General features: G+C 40.8%; 1 protein-coding gene across 11 annotated transcripts in view; it reads right to left on the bottom strand.

The window, feature by feature from the left end:
• Positions 1–18,133, bottom strand: part of PDLIM5 (PDZ and LIM domain 5) — a 135,122-nt gene that overhangs the window by 82,139 nt on the left and 34,850 nt on the right. For all 11 annotated transcript variants that reach the window (XR_007507857.1, XR_007507858.1, XM_049815432.1 and 8 more), the window contains exon 3: positions 10,253–10,404. Coding sequence is in view for 9 of the 11 variants with exons in the window: in XM_049815432.1 (XP_049671389.1) it covers positions 10,253–10,404 (152 nt within the window). In the remaining 2 variants the exon portion in view is untranslated. The remainder of the gene's footprint in view (positions 1–10,252; positions 10,405–18,133) is intronic.

Below are 18,133 nucleotides of genomic sequence, written 5' to 3'. Positions count from 1 at the left end.
CAGCTATGAACCTTTTCCTCAGAATAACTAAAAAGCAGGACTTGACTGGGAAATCACACTAAGAGCAAACAACATTGCAACTAAGAGCAAACAGCTTGCCTATCAGGCATCAAAATCTGAACTATTGAATGGCTCAATTTCTGCCTTTTTCTGAAACTATCCAAACCAAACCCAAAAAAGAATTCCCCCCCCCCCCCCCTAAAAAAAACCCAAAACCCACAACACACCTTTTAGCATCATCTGTGTGAGGAGAAGAGATAAGGAAAAACAAAAATCGCATGGAGCAAACTTCTACTGGTGCTACAGGTCTTGAAAATGGTGGTGTAGCCCAAAGCACATGGGACATGACAACTACAGAAAGGCTGATTTGGTATTGCACCGTTAGCTGAGACTAAATGCCTTCCCCTCATGTAGGAAGCTGGCACTTCTACCTATTAAACAGAAGCTTTGTTGCACATCACGTAGATATCAATAGTCAGCAAAATTAACTCCTGTAGTTTTCAAGAGATTTTTTTTAGATTTCCATAATGAAGATTAGCTTAGCTTTGTTCCTGTATTCCTAAAATACCTATATTTAATGTTTTGGAAATAAATCTGCTACTTAGAAGCATCTATGCTATTAAAGGTCACTTAGGAAGAGTTGCACCTCTTCAAAGTGGGGATGTTTGTACATGTATTGCATGTTCTGCTTCTACCCTTCAATAGCAATGAAAAGGCTTTTCAACACTGGGAATGTAAATCAACTTAACAGACAATCAAACCTAACTTGAGGAGTTTGCAACCTGCAGATTACTGTTAGACAGTGGTCAGACTCCTAGTTACACTACTTACCACCGCAATCAATGTAGACATATTTTCTGTATTAAATTTCAGCTTGCAAATGTTAGTCCTTGCTTACAGTAAAAGCACATAAAATCAAACCATGTGGAGTACATTAGGTGATTCCCTGATGCCCACAAAGGTACTCCCTCAACTCAACTTTTTTCGAATTCTGAAGGAGAAAGCTATTGGTACTGCAGAAAGTTATTTTAAATCACAAGCAGCAGTTTATCATAAACTTGTCTTTTACCCACTAGGCAGAGCGCTGCAAACTGGTCCTCACCTCACATACTGAGGCGTACTGGCCATCCAGCACATGCCAAGATCAAGATGACCTAATTAACAGATGTTTCCTACCAAGTACACTGTTTCAGGTAAAATATATTTGAATAAATCATCAGTGTTTGTTCCTGTCTTCGCAGACAGATATCAGTTGTGTCAGATCTCAGCTAGAATACAGATTAGTTTTAGTTTAGTTTTAAATAGAATGAAAACAGGCTTCTAAACTACTGTACATCTAAACATCAAGCCGAAACTATTATCCTTCTAGAGATCTGCTTGTGTAAAACCACTTTTGAAACTCATATAATCTTTTGCACTGTATATTTTTTGTTTTAGCAATTGAATCTTTGTTTTAAAAGAGTCTCACATCATTGTACATCAGAGTGGTTTAATCCCTAGAGTGGAACTATAACGGAAGGCAATTGTTTTCACATCTACCTTAAATGTAGGAATTAAAGACTATAGTCCATATAATAACAACAGGTGATAAACATTTATTCTTCGGCTAGTCCCAACATATCTGAAAGATATGCACGGTTTCAGACCTTACAGCAAACACCTATAGGGTCAGCAAAATCACATTCATCACTTCTTAAAGAAAAATAAATAAATAAATAAAAATCTTTACTTCCCTGCCTGAAAACAAGCAATATTTAAAAAAAAATTAAAAAAAAAAAATTAGGAGACAAAGTTCAGATTTAGATTTTGCTTTATTTGTCAGGTGTCTGTGCTATGCAACAACTTGTATAAAGCAAAGGCACAGACATTTCTCACTAGTTAAAGGAAAAAAAGCAAGACGACCAGTTAAGGCCCTTTAGTTACCACTTGATCCACTGCAAACAGGTGGGAACTTCTGGGATCCAACACCTTCTCCCTCCATTTTCAGTGAGGGACCCTCAGATTACACAAGATTTACAAACCTCCTCCCACAAGCACTCACTACCCTTCAGATAGTGATGCCCCAACTCATTTCCCACCCAGCTACTTATAAGGCTCTGCTGATCATAACATCTGAGCTATCCTCCCAAGCAGTCTCTCAATTGATCAACCCTTATTCCATCAAGGACTTGGACTGTGAGGGTAGGAATCCTGAAAATTTGTCCCACATTGAAATTACAGGTTCCCAGCTTGTGAGAGGCAGTTACTTGATGGTGGCTTCCTTTATTTTCATACAAATGAAGGTGGAGTTCTGAAATACCCTCCTAATCTGACTGCCCTCAGGTTCAGCCCACCATGATACAGTATGTAGACAAAACCTCAAAAGCATAATGGTAAATTTGCTTCAATTGCTGCAACTCAGAGGTGATATTTTGCATTCCCTGGGGCAAACAAACTAAAAATAATAAAAAAAAAAAAAAAAAAAAAAGAAACAACCACCCGTAACATGTTTCTTTTTCAACCCTGACTGAATCAAATGTTCAATTCCAGGGCTGCTCCTTTGCTTGATTTTGTTTGCCTTTTTTTTTTCCTATGGTGGTATTAATAGATAGGGGCACAGGGGAGGGGAATGTAACTGAAATTAAAGTAAAAAAAAGTCTTTAAACTTAAAGTTGAAGGAAACATTTTGACATTCAGTAAAAAATCAGCTACCTTTGGCACCTGCCATTGTCCACTATCTATATTTACTACTGTATTTATGTTCCTATGCTACATACTGTATCAACCTCAAGAAACTGAACAGCCTTTACAGATCCTGATTTTTGCAGCAATAAAGATCCTCAGGAAGGCTCTAAAGGTATGCAATGTGAGGAAGGCTGCTACTGCTTAACTAGTCCTCACTCCCACCCATTTTCCTGGCAGATGAATAGGTATGATCCTGCAAACGTCACTGAACTCCGTTTTTACCCTGCAACCTTCCATTTTCACGCCAGCAACTCTCCTTTGAACTTCCAGGCAAGTCTTTAGTTTGTCAGGTTCACTTAGCTGCAGCATGTTTTGCGGTTCACCTAATTGCTAGCTGATGTGCAGCAAAGTGCTCTGCACAACAAAAGATTTTGAATTCCAGCTAGAAGCAAAAGCTGTACCCCTCCACTTATTTAGTTTGTGGGCAGGATTTCCAAAGGCATGGCTTAGCTAGCAAAACCTGTTCAGCTGCTAAATTAGGAGCAAAAGCTTTCTACATTGCCGCCAATAAAGAAAAGTGCGTATACATATACACCAAGACACCTTTGTATGCAAAGAAGAACCCAGCATCATTCATTAGCTATGAATTCTTTGGACAACATTTTACCCAACGCCACTTAATTTCAAAGCCAGAAAAAGCAGGAAGACTTAAGATGACTCAGGTGCTTGCGCTGCAACGTGCAGCATGAAAAGCAACGCGAAAACCCCTTTCAGCTTTAGAAAAGCTCCTGTTAAGATGCAAGGATATGAGCCTGGAAGGCTTCAGGGCAGCTGTCACCCTGTGCCTGAGGCACACACCAGCAGCTGCAGCCTCAGATGTGGTCTGGGAAGGCACCAGCCCACACTTTGGGGAGAGAAGGAAGTCTTCCATAAGACACCACCAGCAGAGCCGAGAGAAAGGAGAAAACCGCCAGGCTCTAGACCAGCAACGCCTCACCTCCAAGTCCTGAAGCTGGCGTTTACAGAGCCCACAAGAATCTGAAGAGCCTGCACAGAGTTCACAGGGTTTACTTCAAAGAAACACCAGCTCAGAAACAGATTCTGCAAATTAGCAGATTAAAAGCAGCTTTCTCAGCAGCACCCGGTTACCGTACATCACACGGCAGCGTTGGTCCTGCAAGTCAGGTTACTTCCAGGCCCAAAGGTCAGGCTGACAAAAGCACTTGGCCATCTTCATGCCGCGAGGCACACAACCTCGGATCTCGGATCACCTCCTCCTCAATGAGCTATATACTGAACATCTCTGTGGGCCTCCACCGAGCGCAGCCGGCCGGGCAAGCCCCAGCTCCACATGGAGCTCCTCAGCCTGGTTCAGCAGCCCCATGCCAGGGGGCAAACCCCAAAGTAGGCGTTAATCATCCAACACTCAGTTCTGACATCCCTGAAATTAGAATTATGCAAGAATTAATATTACAGAAAAAAGGATTCCAGCAAAAAATTGTTTTCAGGTTTAGAAAAAAATCACTCAGAAGTTGTAATGCTTTGAACCAATTCATTGCCTCTGTTCAACTGGCACAGGACAATCAACCTCCTTCTACATGCTAAAAAAACAAATCACTGAAGAAAAAAACTAAAGTCAAAATGGCTATGTAAGGGAAATGATGATGACTAGTAAACCAAAACCGGAGAAAAATAAGGCTTCCGAATGCATTCTTAACATAGCTTTCTTAAAGCACAGCCTTATATGGTTTATGGAAACAAAATATCCACCCCAAGGAACCCATGACTCATGAGTTTTAACCATCACCTAAAGCGAAGCCTGTATTGTTAACAGTTTGAAATCCTTTCTATACTTGTATTCTTCTGCTTGCTCCTCTTTTTTTTTTATTATCATCATAGCCTCCCCTGCCATTTGATTTAGCAGTTATACTATTTTCTCAACTTTCTGTAGAGCCAATTTTAACTTTTAAACTTTAAGACTTCAGATCCCCCTGTAACAGCGACTAAGGCTGGCTCTTGGGAACCCCGGTGTCATTCCCCACACTGCTGCTTCTTATTTTTGAGAAATTAAATAGATTACAGCTAACCTACACTAGGGGAGTATTTCAACACCTGAGGAGCAAAGGACTCGAGTCTCTTAAGACCTGGTCTACATCAAGGTGCCTCATTTCTCCAACTTCAAAATGGGAACAAGAGCATCCATTTTGTCCATATAGTTTGTCAGAACAGACATCCCTTACAGAGCAAAACGCTCTTCCTCCTGTGCATTTCCAAAGCAGAGCAGGACTCTCAACACAATAAATGGTAATATCATCATACTGTGTTCTAATAAAACCAAGACTGGGAACAATAAAAATAGTAAGTAAAAAGCATACTGAGCTATTCTTACTGCAGAAAACCCTTTCTGAATTGGATAACTTGAAAAATGACGTTAGAAAATAGAAATCAAATGATACATAACATTTTTTCCCTATTACCCGACCTCAAATCATGAGAATTTCAGCTGTTCTTAAGCTAGAAGTCTAGACTTCATGTTTCCTGAAAGAAAAACCAAAGAGATGAGGGAGAACGGAATGATGAAGATTCATACTCATGCAGGCAGGTAAAATAAGTGTCACTGGTTTTTAACACTTGAGTTCACCAACTGCAGAACCCAGCCTTAAGGCTCATCTGAATTTTGGCTCTGAGTCCTGTCAACATGGACATCAAACACGCCCAGCAGGCCCTAGCCTCACCTGTGACACTTGGGCAACCCTGTGCTTTTAAAAGGTTTAGGGGGAAACAAAACCAAAACAAAAAAAAACCCCAACCAAACAAAAAAAAAAAAACCAAAACCCAAAAAAACAAACACAGAAACCACAGCTGTCACTGAAATTCATCTACCGCTTCGTAACACCCATGTTCATTTGTGAAAATCCATTAAGTCATCCACTGAAGAGCTGGAAGGAGAACTGTAACTGCTCACTGCCAACCTACTGTACCCAAAAAGATTTCTGAAGCACTGCAATATAGCGAGAGAGGCAAACAATCCTGAGACTCCTCCTTTCACTCCCACGCCGAGCAGTCCCAATGCCTTTTGTCCTAAATGTCTAAATTCATAGTGAGAGGTGAAAGAAATTCCTTTACAAAGCACACTATAGCTGTGCAGATCTGGTTTACAAAATATAGAGGTAAAGAAGTTTTACATCATAAAAAACCCCCAAAAAAATCCCCAAACAACAACAACAACAAAAACCCCACACAACTTTCCAGGCTTTTCTATATTATTTTTATCCTTGTATTGCTCACTGACACTTTTTTCCAGAATTTTCATGAGCATCATGTTCTCATGCAACAGTAGAAATATACAATTCTTCATCTTTCTCACTTCCAAAGAATCATTAAGGCAGAAGTCTGGAGAAACAGTCCCAAAAAATAATATTTAAAAAATAGGTGGTGGCTCTTATCTGTTCAGCAGCTTACAGATTTATTTATGGAAATCCATGCTAAGTTACTGAACTTGAAAATATATCCAAAAAGCAAGCATCTGGTTTCCATCTGTCCTCATGGGAACCAGGAAAGGGCTTTAACTGAAAATAAAATATTGGGGTGCAAAAGAGCAAGATCTCAGGGAGAGAGGGACACATGCAAAGAAAGAGTCCCTGTGGAAAAAAACAACCAACCAACCACCACCCAAACTATCAAGAAGCTAAAACTGCAGTTTACAAAATGAAAAAAAAAAAAAAAACCCACCCCATATTTTTGAGCCATAGCTAATACAAAAAATGAGTAAATAACATACCAAAATTAAAATGTTATTTCACAATTTAAAAAAATGTAACCTTCATACTAAACAGCGAGACCGGTTTACAGAATTAATTAATTTTAAAGACATACACCTGAATAAGCACCTACTTGTGTACATGGCTGGCAAGCACAATTTTATCCATCTGTATTTAAGCAATCTCCAAGCAAAGTGGACTTGCAATTGTGACAGCTGCAATTCCAGTTTCTTTCAGGGACAGTGAACAATTCCATATTTAAAAAAACTAAGCTGCGATATGGCCTTACACAGGAAAAAGGGGAGCTTTTATTTTCCCCTTCAAATATTTTGCCAACATTCATTTACAAGTCACAAAGCATCTAAATTGGTTTTCCACAAAAGGTACATGCACATCTGCCTCCATAATAAATACACTGCTTTAAACCTGTAAGTAAAGTTTTTGAAGACATTGCTTTAAATATCCCTTCCAACCTCCCAGGCAAGCTACTTCTTGCCCCTTATTTTGTTTCTCTTAATTTTATTTTTTCCACTTTGCATATAAAGAATAGAGGAAGTCAAGTGAAAACCTGATCAGCAGTACAAAAGCATATCACGTTAGAATATTTATAATAAGGAAGCTGGTCTTAAAGAATTTAATCTCTCGCCTTTGTCACGTAGACTCACGAAGTTTCCTTTGCAGCTTTTAAAGGGCAAGCTGTCACCATGCCCTGGCCACTGTGCAAACTGGGATGCTGGAGCCCATCAACCTCAGGTGGTACCCACTCAGGTTCACTGGCCTACTAATCCCTAGAGCGCACCACTGCTTTTCTACCAACTATCATTTTGATCCTCACAACACACACACAAAAAGCCCCTAAAAAGCCCGAGCAAGACCCTGTTTCTTTTTTAAATAACTACTGATTATTTTGGTTAGTCCCTCCCTAGCAAACAACACAGCCAGACCCGTCTCTGACATGCCATGAGGCTGGTGGAATGTATACCCAGCAATTTTTCCCCATATTGCCATTATCTTTACATTACACTTAAGGCTGCACCACTATGCTAATTTTCACATATGCCACGTGAATCTGTGTCAAATTATAACTGATCAAGAGTAACACAGGCATCCACAGATGAGTGCACAGTACTTCTTACAATTTATCGTGAATAAAGGCAACTCAGTGCTACCACCAAAACCGTACCAAATTGAACTCACAAAATATATTCTGGTTCCTACAACTAATTTGATGAAACTGAGTTCTTTCACGTCTTTCATAAAACATCACATGGACATGCTCAGTGCAAAAGCCATTAGCTCAAGCCATAATGCTTTTCCAATCCTCTTGGACCTTAAAGTAACACCACTAACCAACTTATCATTCTGTTCCTTTAAAGCACCAGCAAACTAGGGCAGTATCTAAGAATTTATACTCTTTCAAGACTAACCTCAACATTCTTGCATTGTAGTTCAAACTATCAGTAGCCTATGGGAATGTTGATAAAAGCTCCGAAGTGTAAAACCCCCTCAAGATAAAAGCAGTAAGAGCAAAATAAGTTATGTCTTAGATTTTCCTGTCTATGGCACCAACTCATATTTTGAAGGCCAACATTGTTTCACATTGACAGCATCTCTTTAATCTTGCATGTGAACAATAACAGTTCAAAATATTTTATTTAGTTTGGTTTTGTTCTGGGCGAAGAGGCAGGAACAGAAGAATATAATTATGGAGATCCCTCAATATTAAAATGGCTTATCATGCCACTCGGTTTATACTCTCAAGCTGTCCCTCCCATGGGCAGCCAGCATCTGCAGTTAGCGTGAGCCAGTTTGACTCCAAGAAGCACTTTCATCTAGGCTATAAAGAACGAATAAACAACTGAAGCAAATCTCCTGCTAAACAGCAATCAGAGCAAGGAGGTTTTCACAGACAGAGCAGCCGGGAGAGCACTGTCCACAGCTTTGGTTTCATGGGATCTGGGCAGAATTCGAAACAGCTGAGACCCTGGGACTGCTGACCGGCAGAGGGACAAGAGAGGACATCTGTCCCACTCCCAGATGCTGGGACAGATGCTATTCCTTTGATCTCTGCTAGTCTGATCCTAACTTAGCCTTCAGCTGTCAGGTAGCCAATGCTGGTGAGTCAGATGCTACGCTGGGTAGGAAGGGTGAGAACAGGAGGGGACCGGGCTAACTCATGATTAATTCAATTTTCAAACCACTCATCCTCGCACCCAACCAGAAGCAGCCTCAGACAAGTTATTGCCTGACTGAGACACATCTGCTATTCCTTTCCTATATCTGATATCAACCCTGCCCATCAATTTATGGTGACGGGAGAAAGTGGGCCAAACCCCCACACTCCCAGCTGCCTGCTGCAGTGACTCAGTGGGCTCCTGGAAAGTGCATTTCCAAACAACCTGCCTGCCTCGTTGGGAGACAGAAAAGCAAGCGACACACTAGGTATACCAGCTCATCAGAAGAATCACACATTGTAATACCTCTGATTCATCAAGAAACTTCTAATGCCACCTTTACAAGTTTCAGTCGAGAAGATGCCCTAGGCATGAACCATGCCACAAGACACTCCTTTCCTCAGAGACTCAACAAAGGGAATCCCTTATTAAGGGTAGCCAAGAACCAAAGTACAGAAGGACAACAGGAAGAACAAGAAACAAGAAGGGCTGAACTGCAGCCTCTTAGAAAAGACAGCACTCGCACAACCATTCAACTACACATCACTTGAGGCCAGGAACAAGCACCACCACCCTGGAGGGCTAGATGTTTGTCAGACCTACAACCACATCATCTCTTTTATTCTTACACTGATGAACTCGGAGAAGTGGTCCTTTCGTTAAGGGCAGGATAATTTGCCAGAAAAGGTAGTAACTGGTGAAGAGATACTGTTACGGGCCTCAGCCAACACTCATCGAGGAACTTTGCACTGCTGAAGGCAGGCACGAACAGAAATCACAGGGTGCAACTGCTGTTGTTTTCTTTGATAACAAGAAAAGATGGTTCTCATTATGTGATGACTTCAGAGGCCAATCCTCCTCCAGGATGCTCACTTGCTTCATTAAATAAAAATAGCAGTTCTTCCAATAAAAGCCAGTATTTAACCCTGGGAGACTTTTCAGAGCTTGAAGGAATTTCTTGCTTGTGCTGCTGCTCTTCCTGCTTCAGTTCCAATAACCTGCACATGAGCATCCTGCTCTCTTCTTCCAACCCCACCCAAAACATAGTCCCAGGCTAACAGAGGTATGCTGACATTCAATAAACTGTATGTTCTGAGAATGAGACTGGACCAAGCTGTAAATTCTATAGTAGACACTGCAGTTAGCAAAGGGAGGCTGCTACTTTGTGAAACAGTAGTATCATTTCAGGAAACATCTCTCCATGACCCTGAGGTGCAGTATTTTCATCCATGTAACTCAGGGGTTAACTGTTTAAATCCATCATTCTGTTTGTCAATAAAAACAATGATGCAGAACTTGACCCAAAAAAGAAGTGCCCCTAGTCAGTCAGGGAAGGGAAAAAGCACCTGGGTAAGACCTGTTTTTAATTAAACAAGTGTTAACAAAAGTGAAGCTCAAAAGGAAAAGGAACTAGACTTCATTCAATGTAGAGCAGGTGACAGAAGGTTGGAAAAGGTCTTTGTCAGCTCACATAATTAACATCTAATAAGTTTTCTAAAATGCTATAAATCAAAACACATTTCAGGCTACAGCAGCGTATCCTTCAATCATGGCCACTTAACTTTACACACTTTGCCAAACCACTTACATGCTTTTATCCTCCCAAAACGATCATGATTGAATCACTTTTTTAAAAAGAAAAAGGTATCTTACCTTTGCAGAGTCATGTTCAAATTGCCTGTACATGCCTTGATCTTGTTTTGTGCTTCTAGATGAGTCATCCCATCCGTGCTTATCCCATCAATGGTAAGAACCACATCACCTATCCCCACATGTGCTCGGGCTGCCTTGCCACCGTCATTAAGCTGAAATATCACAAGAATGGTAAATGAGAAACTTGGATGGTTTATGTATATATTCTCTGAACACAGGGCCACAATATCTTATTCACAGTGCTGTTTCATAGAAAGAAAAAAAAAAATTCTCTTTTCTCCTTTGTGAGTATGTGCCTGTGAAAGTTGCTGCACTATCTTTCCGATGAAACAGTATTTATAGGTTCTTGTTCTTATTTCACTTGAATGACAGGAAAAGTATTGCACAGTATTGCCTATTTTTCAAAATCAAACTCCACTTTGCTGGCTGGAAGCTGTGCACATTCACCAAGAGACACAAGCAGGGGTAGGCACACACAGTTTCCTGGATGCCAAGTTCCAGCCTCTTCTCTCATCATATATGAAACTTTTCTCACAAGAGGAGAGAGGAAACCAGCTTTTTCCATTCCAGATTTTCCATCTAAACAATCTCTTCAAAGTTTGTGTGTTTGACAATGACTGGTCACATGCGTGGAAGACTTCATTAATAGCGAAGCTGACTTCTCCCCAGCTGCAACTAGTAGAAAGTCAAAAGTTCAACGCCACAGACCAGTTGCAGGACTTTGTTTTGCCTTTCTCTCAGTAGGTTTATAGCCCCCAGTGACCCACAATATATTCAGACTAGAATAAGAAAGGCCTCTTGAGCAGTCTGCCTCTTTGATCAAGGTCACTGCTGAAGTTCAGCTCAACTGCCTTTGGTCCACTTGAATGAAACAGTCTTGCAACAGAAACCGTTGTAGAGTTCACATTATTGACCCCATTTGAACAATAAATTAGTCTTTTCATCTGATGCCACTGAATTTCAGCTAGCTACTTTCCCAAGAACAGAAATAGAAATAAAGCAACACATGGTAAGATCTACACACTGATTTATATCCCTGGTCCTCAATCTGCTAATCATTTTATAGCTGGCTGCAAAGAGCAGTCCTGGGTGGTGCAAATTCCCTCTTTGTTTCCAGATGTATTTCCTGTCTTACAGCAGAAAAGTTGTAGCTGTTTGTGCTGTGCATACAAAACCTCACAGCTCTTTCCTCTGTCTGCAAGCCTAAATCTGTTCCTTGAAGAAATTGCTATGTTTTTAGGGAGGTGCTGCAAACGAAGCATTACAGTGCTGCTGTAATGAAGAATTACTTCATTTTTATTTCCAAAAGCAGAGTTCACCTTGGGCCACAATTGTGCTCTAGCAAGTGACTTCTCAAAGGGGGACAGAAGGAAGGCTTTCACCTCTGTTGGTTTTTGACTGCCTCTGGTTTAGTTCATTCAGTAGAGACCAAGAAGTTTTGGTTCCTTGTGGTTCCTTCTGACAATGACCAACCACAAAGTACAGTCACCAGTCTCCACACCATTCATTTCTCCAACAGGAGAAGCAAGGCTGGGTCTTGACAACTGCCTATGGCAAAGGGGTAGTACTACATGAAATACTAAGGACTCGGTCTTTGCATTAGTCACTTGTTGGTAAACCTGTGGAAAGTGTCCCATCAGCCTACCTCATGTGGTTAAGGCTTTCCTAAAACTTCAGAGACTATAATACATGACAGCTGCGACACATGTATTGGGTGGCATCTGAAGACAAATACTTTAACTGAGGAAAAAGTATGGCCTAATGCTGCAAGACAAATGCAAATGCAGCACTCCAAAAATGTATCATTTGACAACATATAGACAAAAAGCAGGAAATGTCACATTCAGTGGATCACAGCAGGCATTTTCAACAGCAGTCTACATCCCACAGACATTTGCAGTAGCAATCTTTAGCAACTAAAAACAATAGCCAAAAATTCAAACAAAACCAGAACAACCCTTCCATTTGGTGTTAATCCTATGCTAACAAATACATTATTCTGGTGAAAGGGGAGGCCCGAGATTTAGGAAGGCTCGGCATTTTTTCAGATTCAAAATAGCGGGCAGTCCCTCAGCACTATGGGTCAACATAGCAATTTTACCCAGAGTTGAAACCAAGGCATGCTAACAAGGGAAAGTTAGCAGAGCAAGTCCCATGCAAGGAAGAAAAGTAGAAGACAAAGGAAAAAGGAGATGCACTGATTTCAGAAAAACTTTTTGACTTGCTAAATTCATAAGAATTACAACTCGTATAGTGCATCCTCTTACAAAAGCCTTCAACAACAAAGCCAAAATTCCTCCAAAATTTGGTGTTCATACACAAATTCTGAGCTAAGAGACCCAGTTACTATAAAACACCGATCAGGGAACCCCACAAGCATATAGAAAGCTATGACCAACATAGCTATTTATAGGGAAGCTCCTAAAACCTTTGGGTGAGGGGTGGAACCTGCCATAAACAGATCCCTAAACCGATACGTTACAGCATGCTGACATTTGTCAGCAAGGTCTGGAAGAGGGAAAGGAACGTAAGGGCCCTAAAAGCTAAAGGTCAAATGGATCACTGTGCTTTGTTATTGGACTCCCCAAGGGAATAAAATCTAGCTTTCTCTGAACGTACGCAAATGCACGTGATGCTCATACATTGTAATCTGTGATTAAAAAAAAGCAACCCCCACACATTCAGCAGTAAGACTTCAAAAGCAGGCTTCAGGCTAACTGTTCTCATGGAGGGGTGGGGGGCCTTACCATCCATGGAAGTGTAACATAAAATAAATTAATAAACGTAAACAAACAAACAAACAAAAACTTTTTTGTTTGATTCTGGTGACAAACACACAACAACCCAAAACTAATCACCTGACTTCTACGAGGTCACTCTTAAACTGTTGCCTACCAGGATGAAACTCTTTGCAAGTACACATGGGAGATAGCTGTAAAATCATTTCAGCAAAACCCCAGGCTGAAAATCCCTTAAAAATATGGCTGGAAAGCACACCCTGGAGATGAGGAAAAAAGCAGACTGGTCCTGAGAAACATGATGAGCCCCTGGCTGTGACCAAGAGACCTGCCATGCAGGCAGGGGACTGAATCTGCCTTGTAGGCAAGGCTGGCACAGACACATCTGAACAAACAAATTACTAGACAAAGATATGAAGAACTGCACATGCAGAGGGATGCCAGAGCAGTGATCTCCTTATCTAGATACAGTGGATAAGACTCCCAAGTGACACCTACCGATTTGAGATAAGAGATCTGACTAACCAGGAGAGGCGAAGTTGATACTTCTAGGAAACCTCAGCCAGAGTACAAGTCTTCCCTGAGAGTACCAGCCAGCATCCTTGGCTTGTGAAGTGCCTATAATGAAGTGGGGCCGAAGCTACAAGGGCAGAGTTTTACCACAGATGCAAGAGGAATATAATCACAAGAACAGGTATATAAAAAGAAACAAACATCTACACTGAACACAGCAGGAGGAAGTAGAACATTTGAAATGATTAAGGATCTTTTCCAGACTGCAGACCTATTTATATCCCAGGAGCCTCAGTTTTGACACTTCTTAGACTGTGCATTACCATTATAAACAATATATTCATATACATACTGGAGATTACATATGCAAAACTGTGTACATATTCAAACCAAAACTAAAAGAAATGTTCCTCATGTTCCTTGTCCAAATGGAAACTAACTCCATTTCTTTTATTTTTTCACCTAGATTTTGAAAAATCCAACAGATGAAGCAGATATAAAAAGATGTAGGTGGTAATACATAGGAAATTTTGAAAGCATTACTACTTTTGTACAGCTTTTTTTTTTTTTTTTTAATCCTCTATGAGTGATTTTGTTCTTAAACTGAAAATTCAACCTTAGCTTAGTAAAAATATCTGGCATCAGTCACAGGTGAGCTATAGTTATTACCTATGCTTAAATACCAAAAGACTAATAAACTGGGTAAAAGGAAAACAACACCTAATGCTGAATTCCTAGTAGGAAAAAAGCATATCCTTAAAAGGTACTTTTATTTAACATACATGTGCAAACAAATTGAATCAATGCAACAAGACAGATGCGCAGAAGAGTATAGCATTAAAATTATAAAACTGGCTACCTATGAATCAAACTAACTTCTAAGCACCACAAATATTCTTCAAATCCTTCATGAATCTGTTTTAATTCAGTATTTACAGTATGAGGCAAGTTTCTAAAATCAAGCATGAATTAGAGCTACAGAAAAGGGGGATTTTCTTTTTGATGTTCCACAGCAGACTTAAAGCTACAAAATTGCCAAACCAGCAATGTTTCTTCCTACTTATAGTTCCATGTTTCTATACTCTGGGAAGCTCCTTTGGAGAAAAAGGGGGAGGCAAGCAGGAGAGACATTTCATGAACAGGCACCTGCTCAGGCCAATCACTCCCACAGCCCCCCCCCCCCAGCAGCAAACCTCTTTTCCGGCCCTCAGCAGCAATCAGCTTCATGGCTGAAAGCCAAAAGCCAGCCTAGGCCATCCAGAGATGTTCAGGACACTTTCTAATAAACATTAAAAAAAAAAAAAATAAAATAAAAAAAAAAATCACCCATCTAATACCAGATTTTAGTTTTGTATGACCAAAAAAAAAAAAAAAAAAAAAATTCTTTTTTGTTGTTCTTGTTTTAAACATCAGAATTCCAAAACTGCAAATATTGTCCTAAAATACATTCCAAATGGAGATAAAAGTAAAGCAGTTCTTGATCCAGGATGAACTTCAAAAGCAACAGTGTAAGAAGTAATCTCAGCATAGTTCCACGCCTCAGGTTTTTAAAAGCAAACAGCCCAAAACACAGTGGAATACAACTGTTTTCTTGAGCTAAATTTTAGCCAGCCTATTATTTTGTTTTGCAGTTTAAAAAAAAAAAAAGTAAGAAAAATAGCTTTTTTTACTCTCAAGCTTTAATGAGGTATTTTGAAAGATCCTTTCCAGGAAAATTGCATGTGTGCACACACACATGCATCTATCTCTCATCTGTCAATGTTAACTAATTTCTAATTAACAAATAACCATCTATTTTTTCCTCACATGACTAAGAAGAAAACTGGACAAGCATGTCTTCTTTGAACCGTCATTATTTAATTTTTATGCAGTAATAAATGAAATACATAAAGTGCAGCTACTCATAAGACAAAGGTCTATTTGGCTAAAGGTGGAAGCTGCCTTTTATCTTATCCATACTGCCTGCCTTGAATCAATCCTAGCTGCATCCAGCTCATGCGATGGTGCTTCACAACCACTTTCCCAAAGAAACTATTTCATAGTCTGACAGTAAATAATGTTCCCCCCATCACACAAGCATCCTTCAATGTCATCTGCAACTTTCTCTCAGAATGTAATTAATTGCTCCCAATTTAAAAATCCCTGGGCTATGTGACATCCCTCCAGCTTGATTTTTTACCCTTTGAGCATTTCTGATACATGGATGGCTATAACAATCCAGTTTAAAGACATGCATAATCAAAGCGTAAGTCAACGAGACAACGATCTTTGTATCATTACCACCCTTGCTTCTCTTTCAGTCTACATCCTTCCCTATAATGAAGTATTTTAAATAAGTAAAAAACCAGAACGACACACCCACATACAGAAGAAACATTACAAGAGAACTGTGCAGAATCAAAATAAGCAATCGGGCAACCTCTCTTATATCAAATAACGCTCTGCCTTTTCACACAGACATTCAAACCACGGGGGCTTTATCTCCCTGCTATAATACACTTTATGCTAATACTTACACTCATTACCTGTTATCACCTTGTTTATCCCTAGCCTCATTTCACCTGACCAAAGTACCACCTCGCACCAATGGCTTGTATTTTAACAGCAGGCTCTCAAATGCACGTAAGAGCTCAAAGCGTTCTAGAAAGCATCCCTTCGGTGAATTGCTGCAAGACATGCCACCCTTACCCTATTTTTGGAGAATGCAAGCTTGCCCCAAAACACAAGAGGGGGCACACTTATGGGCTGTAGCTGCACTGGCTCCCTCATGCAAATTCACCAGGCGTGACTCCTGACGGGTGGTCCCAGCACCACGGAACCCACAGGGGCGGCAGCAGCATCACGTACTGGGGTCTGACACCTGAACACCACGAGCACAAACAGGGTATCGCTGTGCTCCAGCGTGCCCTACCTAACGGGGTGGCTCGCCAAAGCCCTTCCTCACCTTCTTCCCGGCAGGGAAGGAAACAAAAACCCAGCTTACGCTCCAGGGTCGCGACAGGTTTGGGACACTTAGGGTCCAGCTTACCACTTCTGCATGAAAAAAAAAGAGCCAGGGGAGCACCTGCTCTTTGTGGCAAATAAGCTTCCTCTGCACTCAATGGAAACTGAGAGCTGTATCGTACTCCTCACAGCCTTTACTACAGCAATATTTTTCACGTAGCCAATAGATTAGCCAGCCAGCCTCGATATTTGCTTCCAAATCAAGAACGTACAAGCCAATTTTAAAGTCCAGATCAAATTTATACGGCTGAGTTATAAGAACCCTAATGCAGGGTTTGCAGTGGAAACCACTGACACAACCAGCTATAAAAGCAGTTATGAGGCAGTTCTGCAAATAAGCAAAGGTTTTCCCCAACCCAAGCAGGGATCAAAATTAGCTTAGGTCAAAACCCCCTTTCAATTAGCAGAGTATTTTGCTACCTACCACTGACAGGAAACCCTGCCATCACCTCGCTCCACGAACCTGTACTCCTGCTTGCTCCTGTATGTTTTCATTGCCCTCCTTTTTCTCCTCATAACTTTAAAGGTGCTTCCAGACCGATTTATAAAGCTGTAACCTAAAGTGTGCATAGCATGCCAATAATCATTAAAGATAATGTGTAAGGAAAAAACTATAAGGCAAAGTACCAACCATACTTCTTGGTCTGGCCGTGGACCCCAACAGTAGATACCACCCCAGTCCTGGCGAGAGGGCTACCACCCATGTCTCCTGGCCTGCCCTCCCAGGTCCTCCAGCTTTGCTTCATCCCTTTCCCTCCACGTGCAGCAGCTCCCTCGCTGTGGTGCGGCAGTGGCTTGGCTGAAGCAGACTCAAACCAGCCCTTTGACTCATCATAGCCCATGGGAAAAGGATGGGGAGAGCCCACAGGCATTCAGCCATTTTGCCAGCAAAGAACCCACAAAACCGCCTCTTGCATTTCATTCTCAGTTCTGCTACTTATACTCAATGACCCTGACAACAACATATATTTTGATGTGATTGAGCTATGTATCCCTGTAGTCCCACATTCGGGGATTATGTCAAACAAAAACTAACACAAAGTTAAAGCTTTCCCTCTACACAAACATGGCTGAGCACGCCTGTGGGTTCACATTTTAGGAAAAAGACAAATGGCTTCAACCCTCTCTCCTTTCTTCTTAAAATTTTTCTCTTACTGTATTTCGACCTTTAATATTTATCTAATGCCCTCCACAAAAAAAACCAAACCAAAACAAACCCCCCAAAACCCCACCCAACTAACTTGCTTTTGCGCTTCAAATGAACTGTTGCATACACCCCACCCCCCCACTATCCATCCTTGTATGCACCAAACATGGAGCTACACACCTACAGGGGAGAATGAGAGGACGTTAGCTGCTAAAAACAGAAGAGGGACTATGTAGTGTAAATTACTCTTATGCACAATTGGGTTGATGTAGAAAAGGATCCACAAATATAAATTAGGTTTACAAAATAGGGTAACTGCAAAATGCATAGGCCTTTTGGATACGTGCCCTTTTATTTTTCAATCAACTAACACTAAACAGATCAACTTGAATGCCAGGGGAGTGAAGCAGAAACAGCAGCCCCCAGCTTCCCTCCCTTGCCGCAGAACAGGTTGTTAATAAGCAGGAACAATTTCCACAT

Source organism: Accipiter gentilis, chromosome 12 (genome assembly GCF_929443795.1).
Source record: "Accipiter gentilis chromosome 12, bAccGen1.1, whole genome shotgun sequence".
In the NCBI taxonomy this organism is placed as follows: Eukaryota; Metazoa; Chordata; class Aves; order Accipitriformes; family Accipitridae; genus Astur; species Astur gentilis.
The sequence above is the reverse complement of the archived record's forward strand: the minus strand, read 5'-3'. Positions and strand labels throughout refer to the sequence as shown.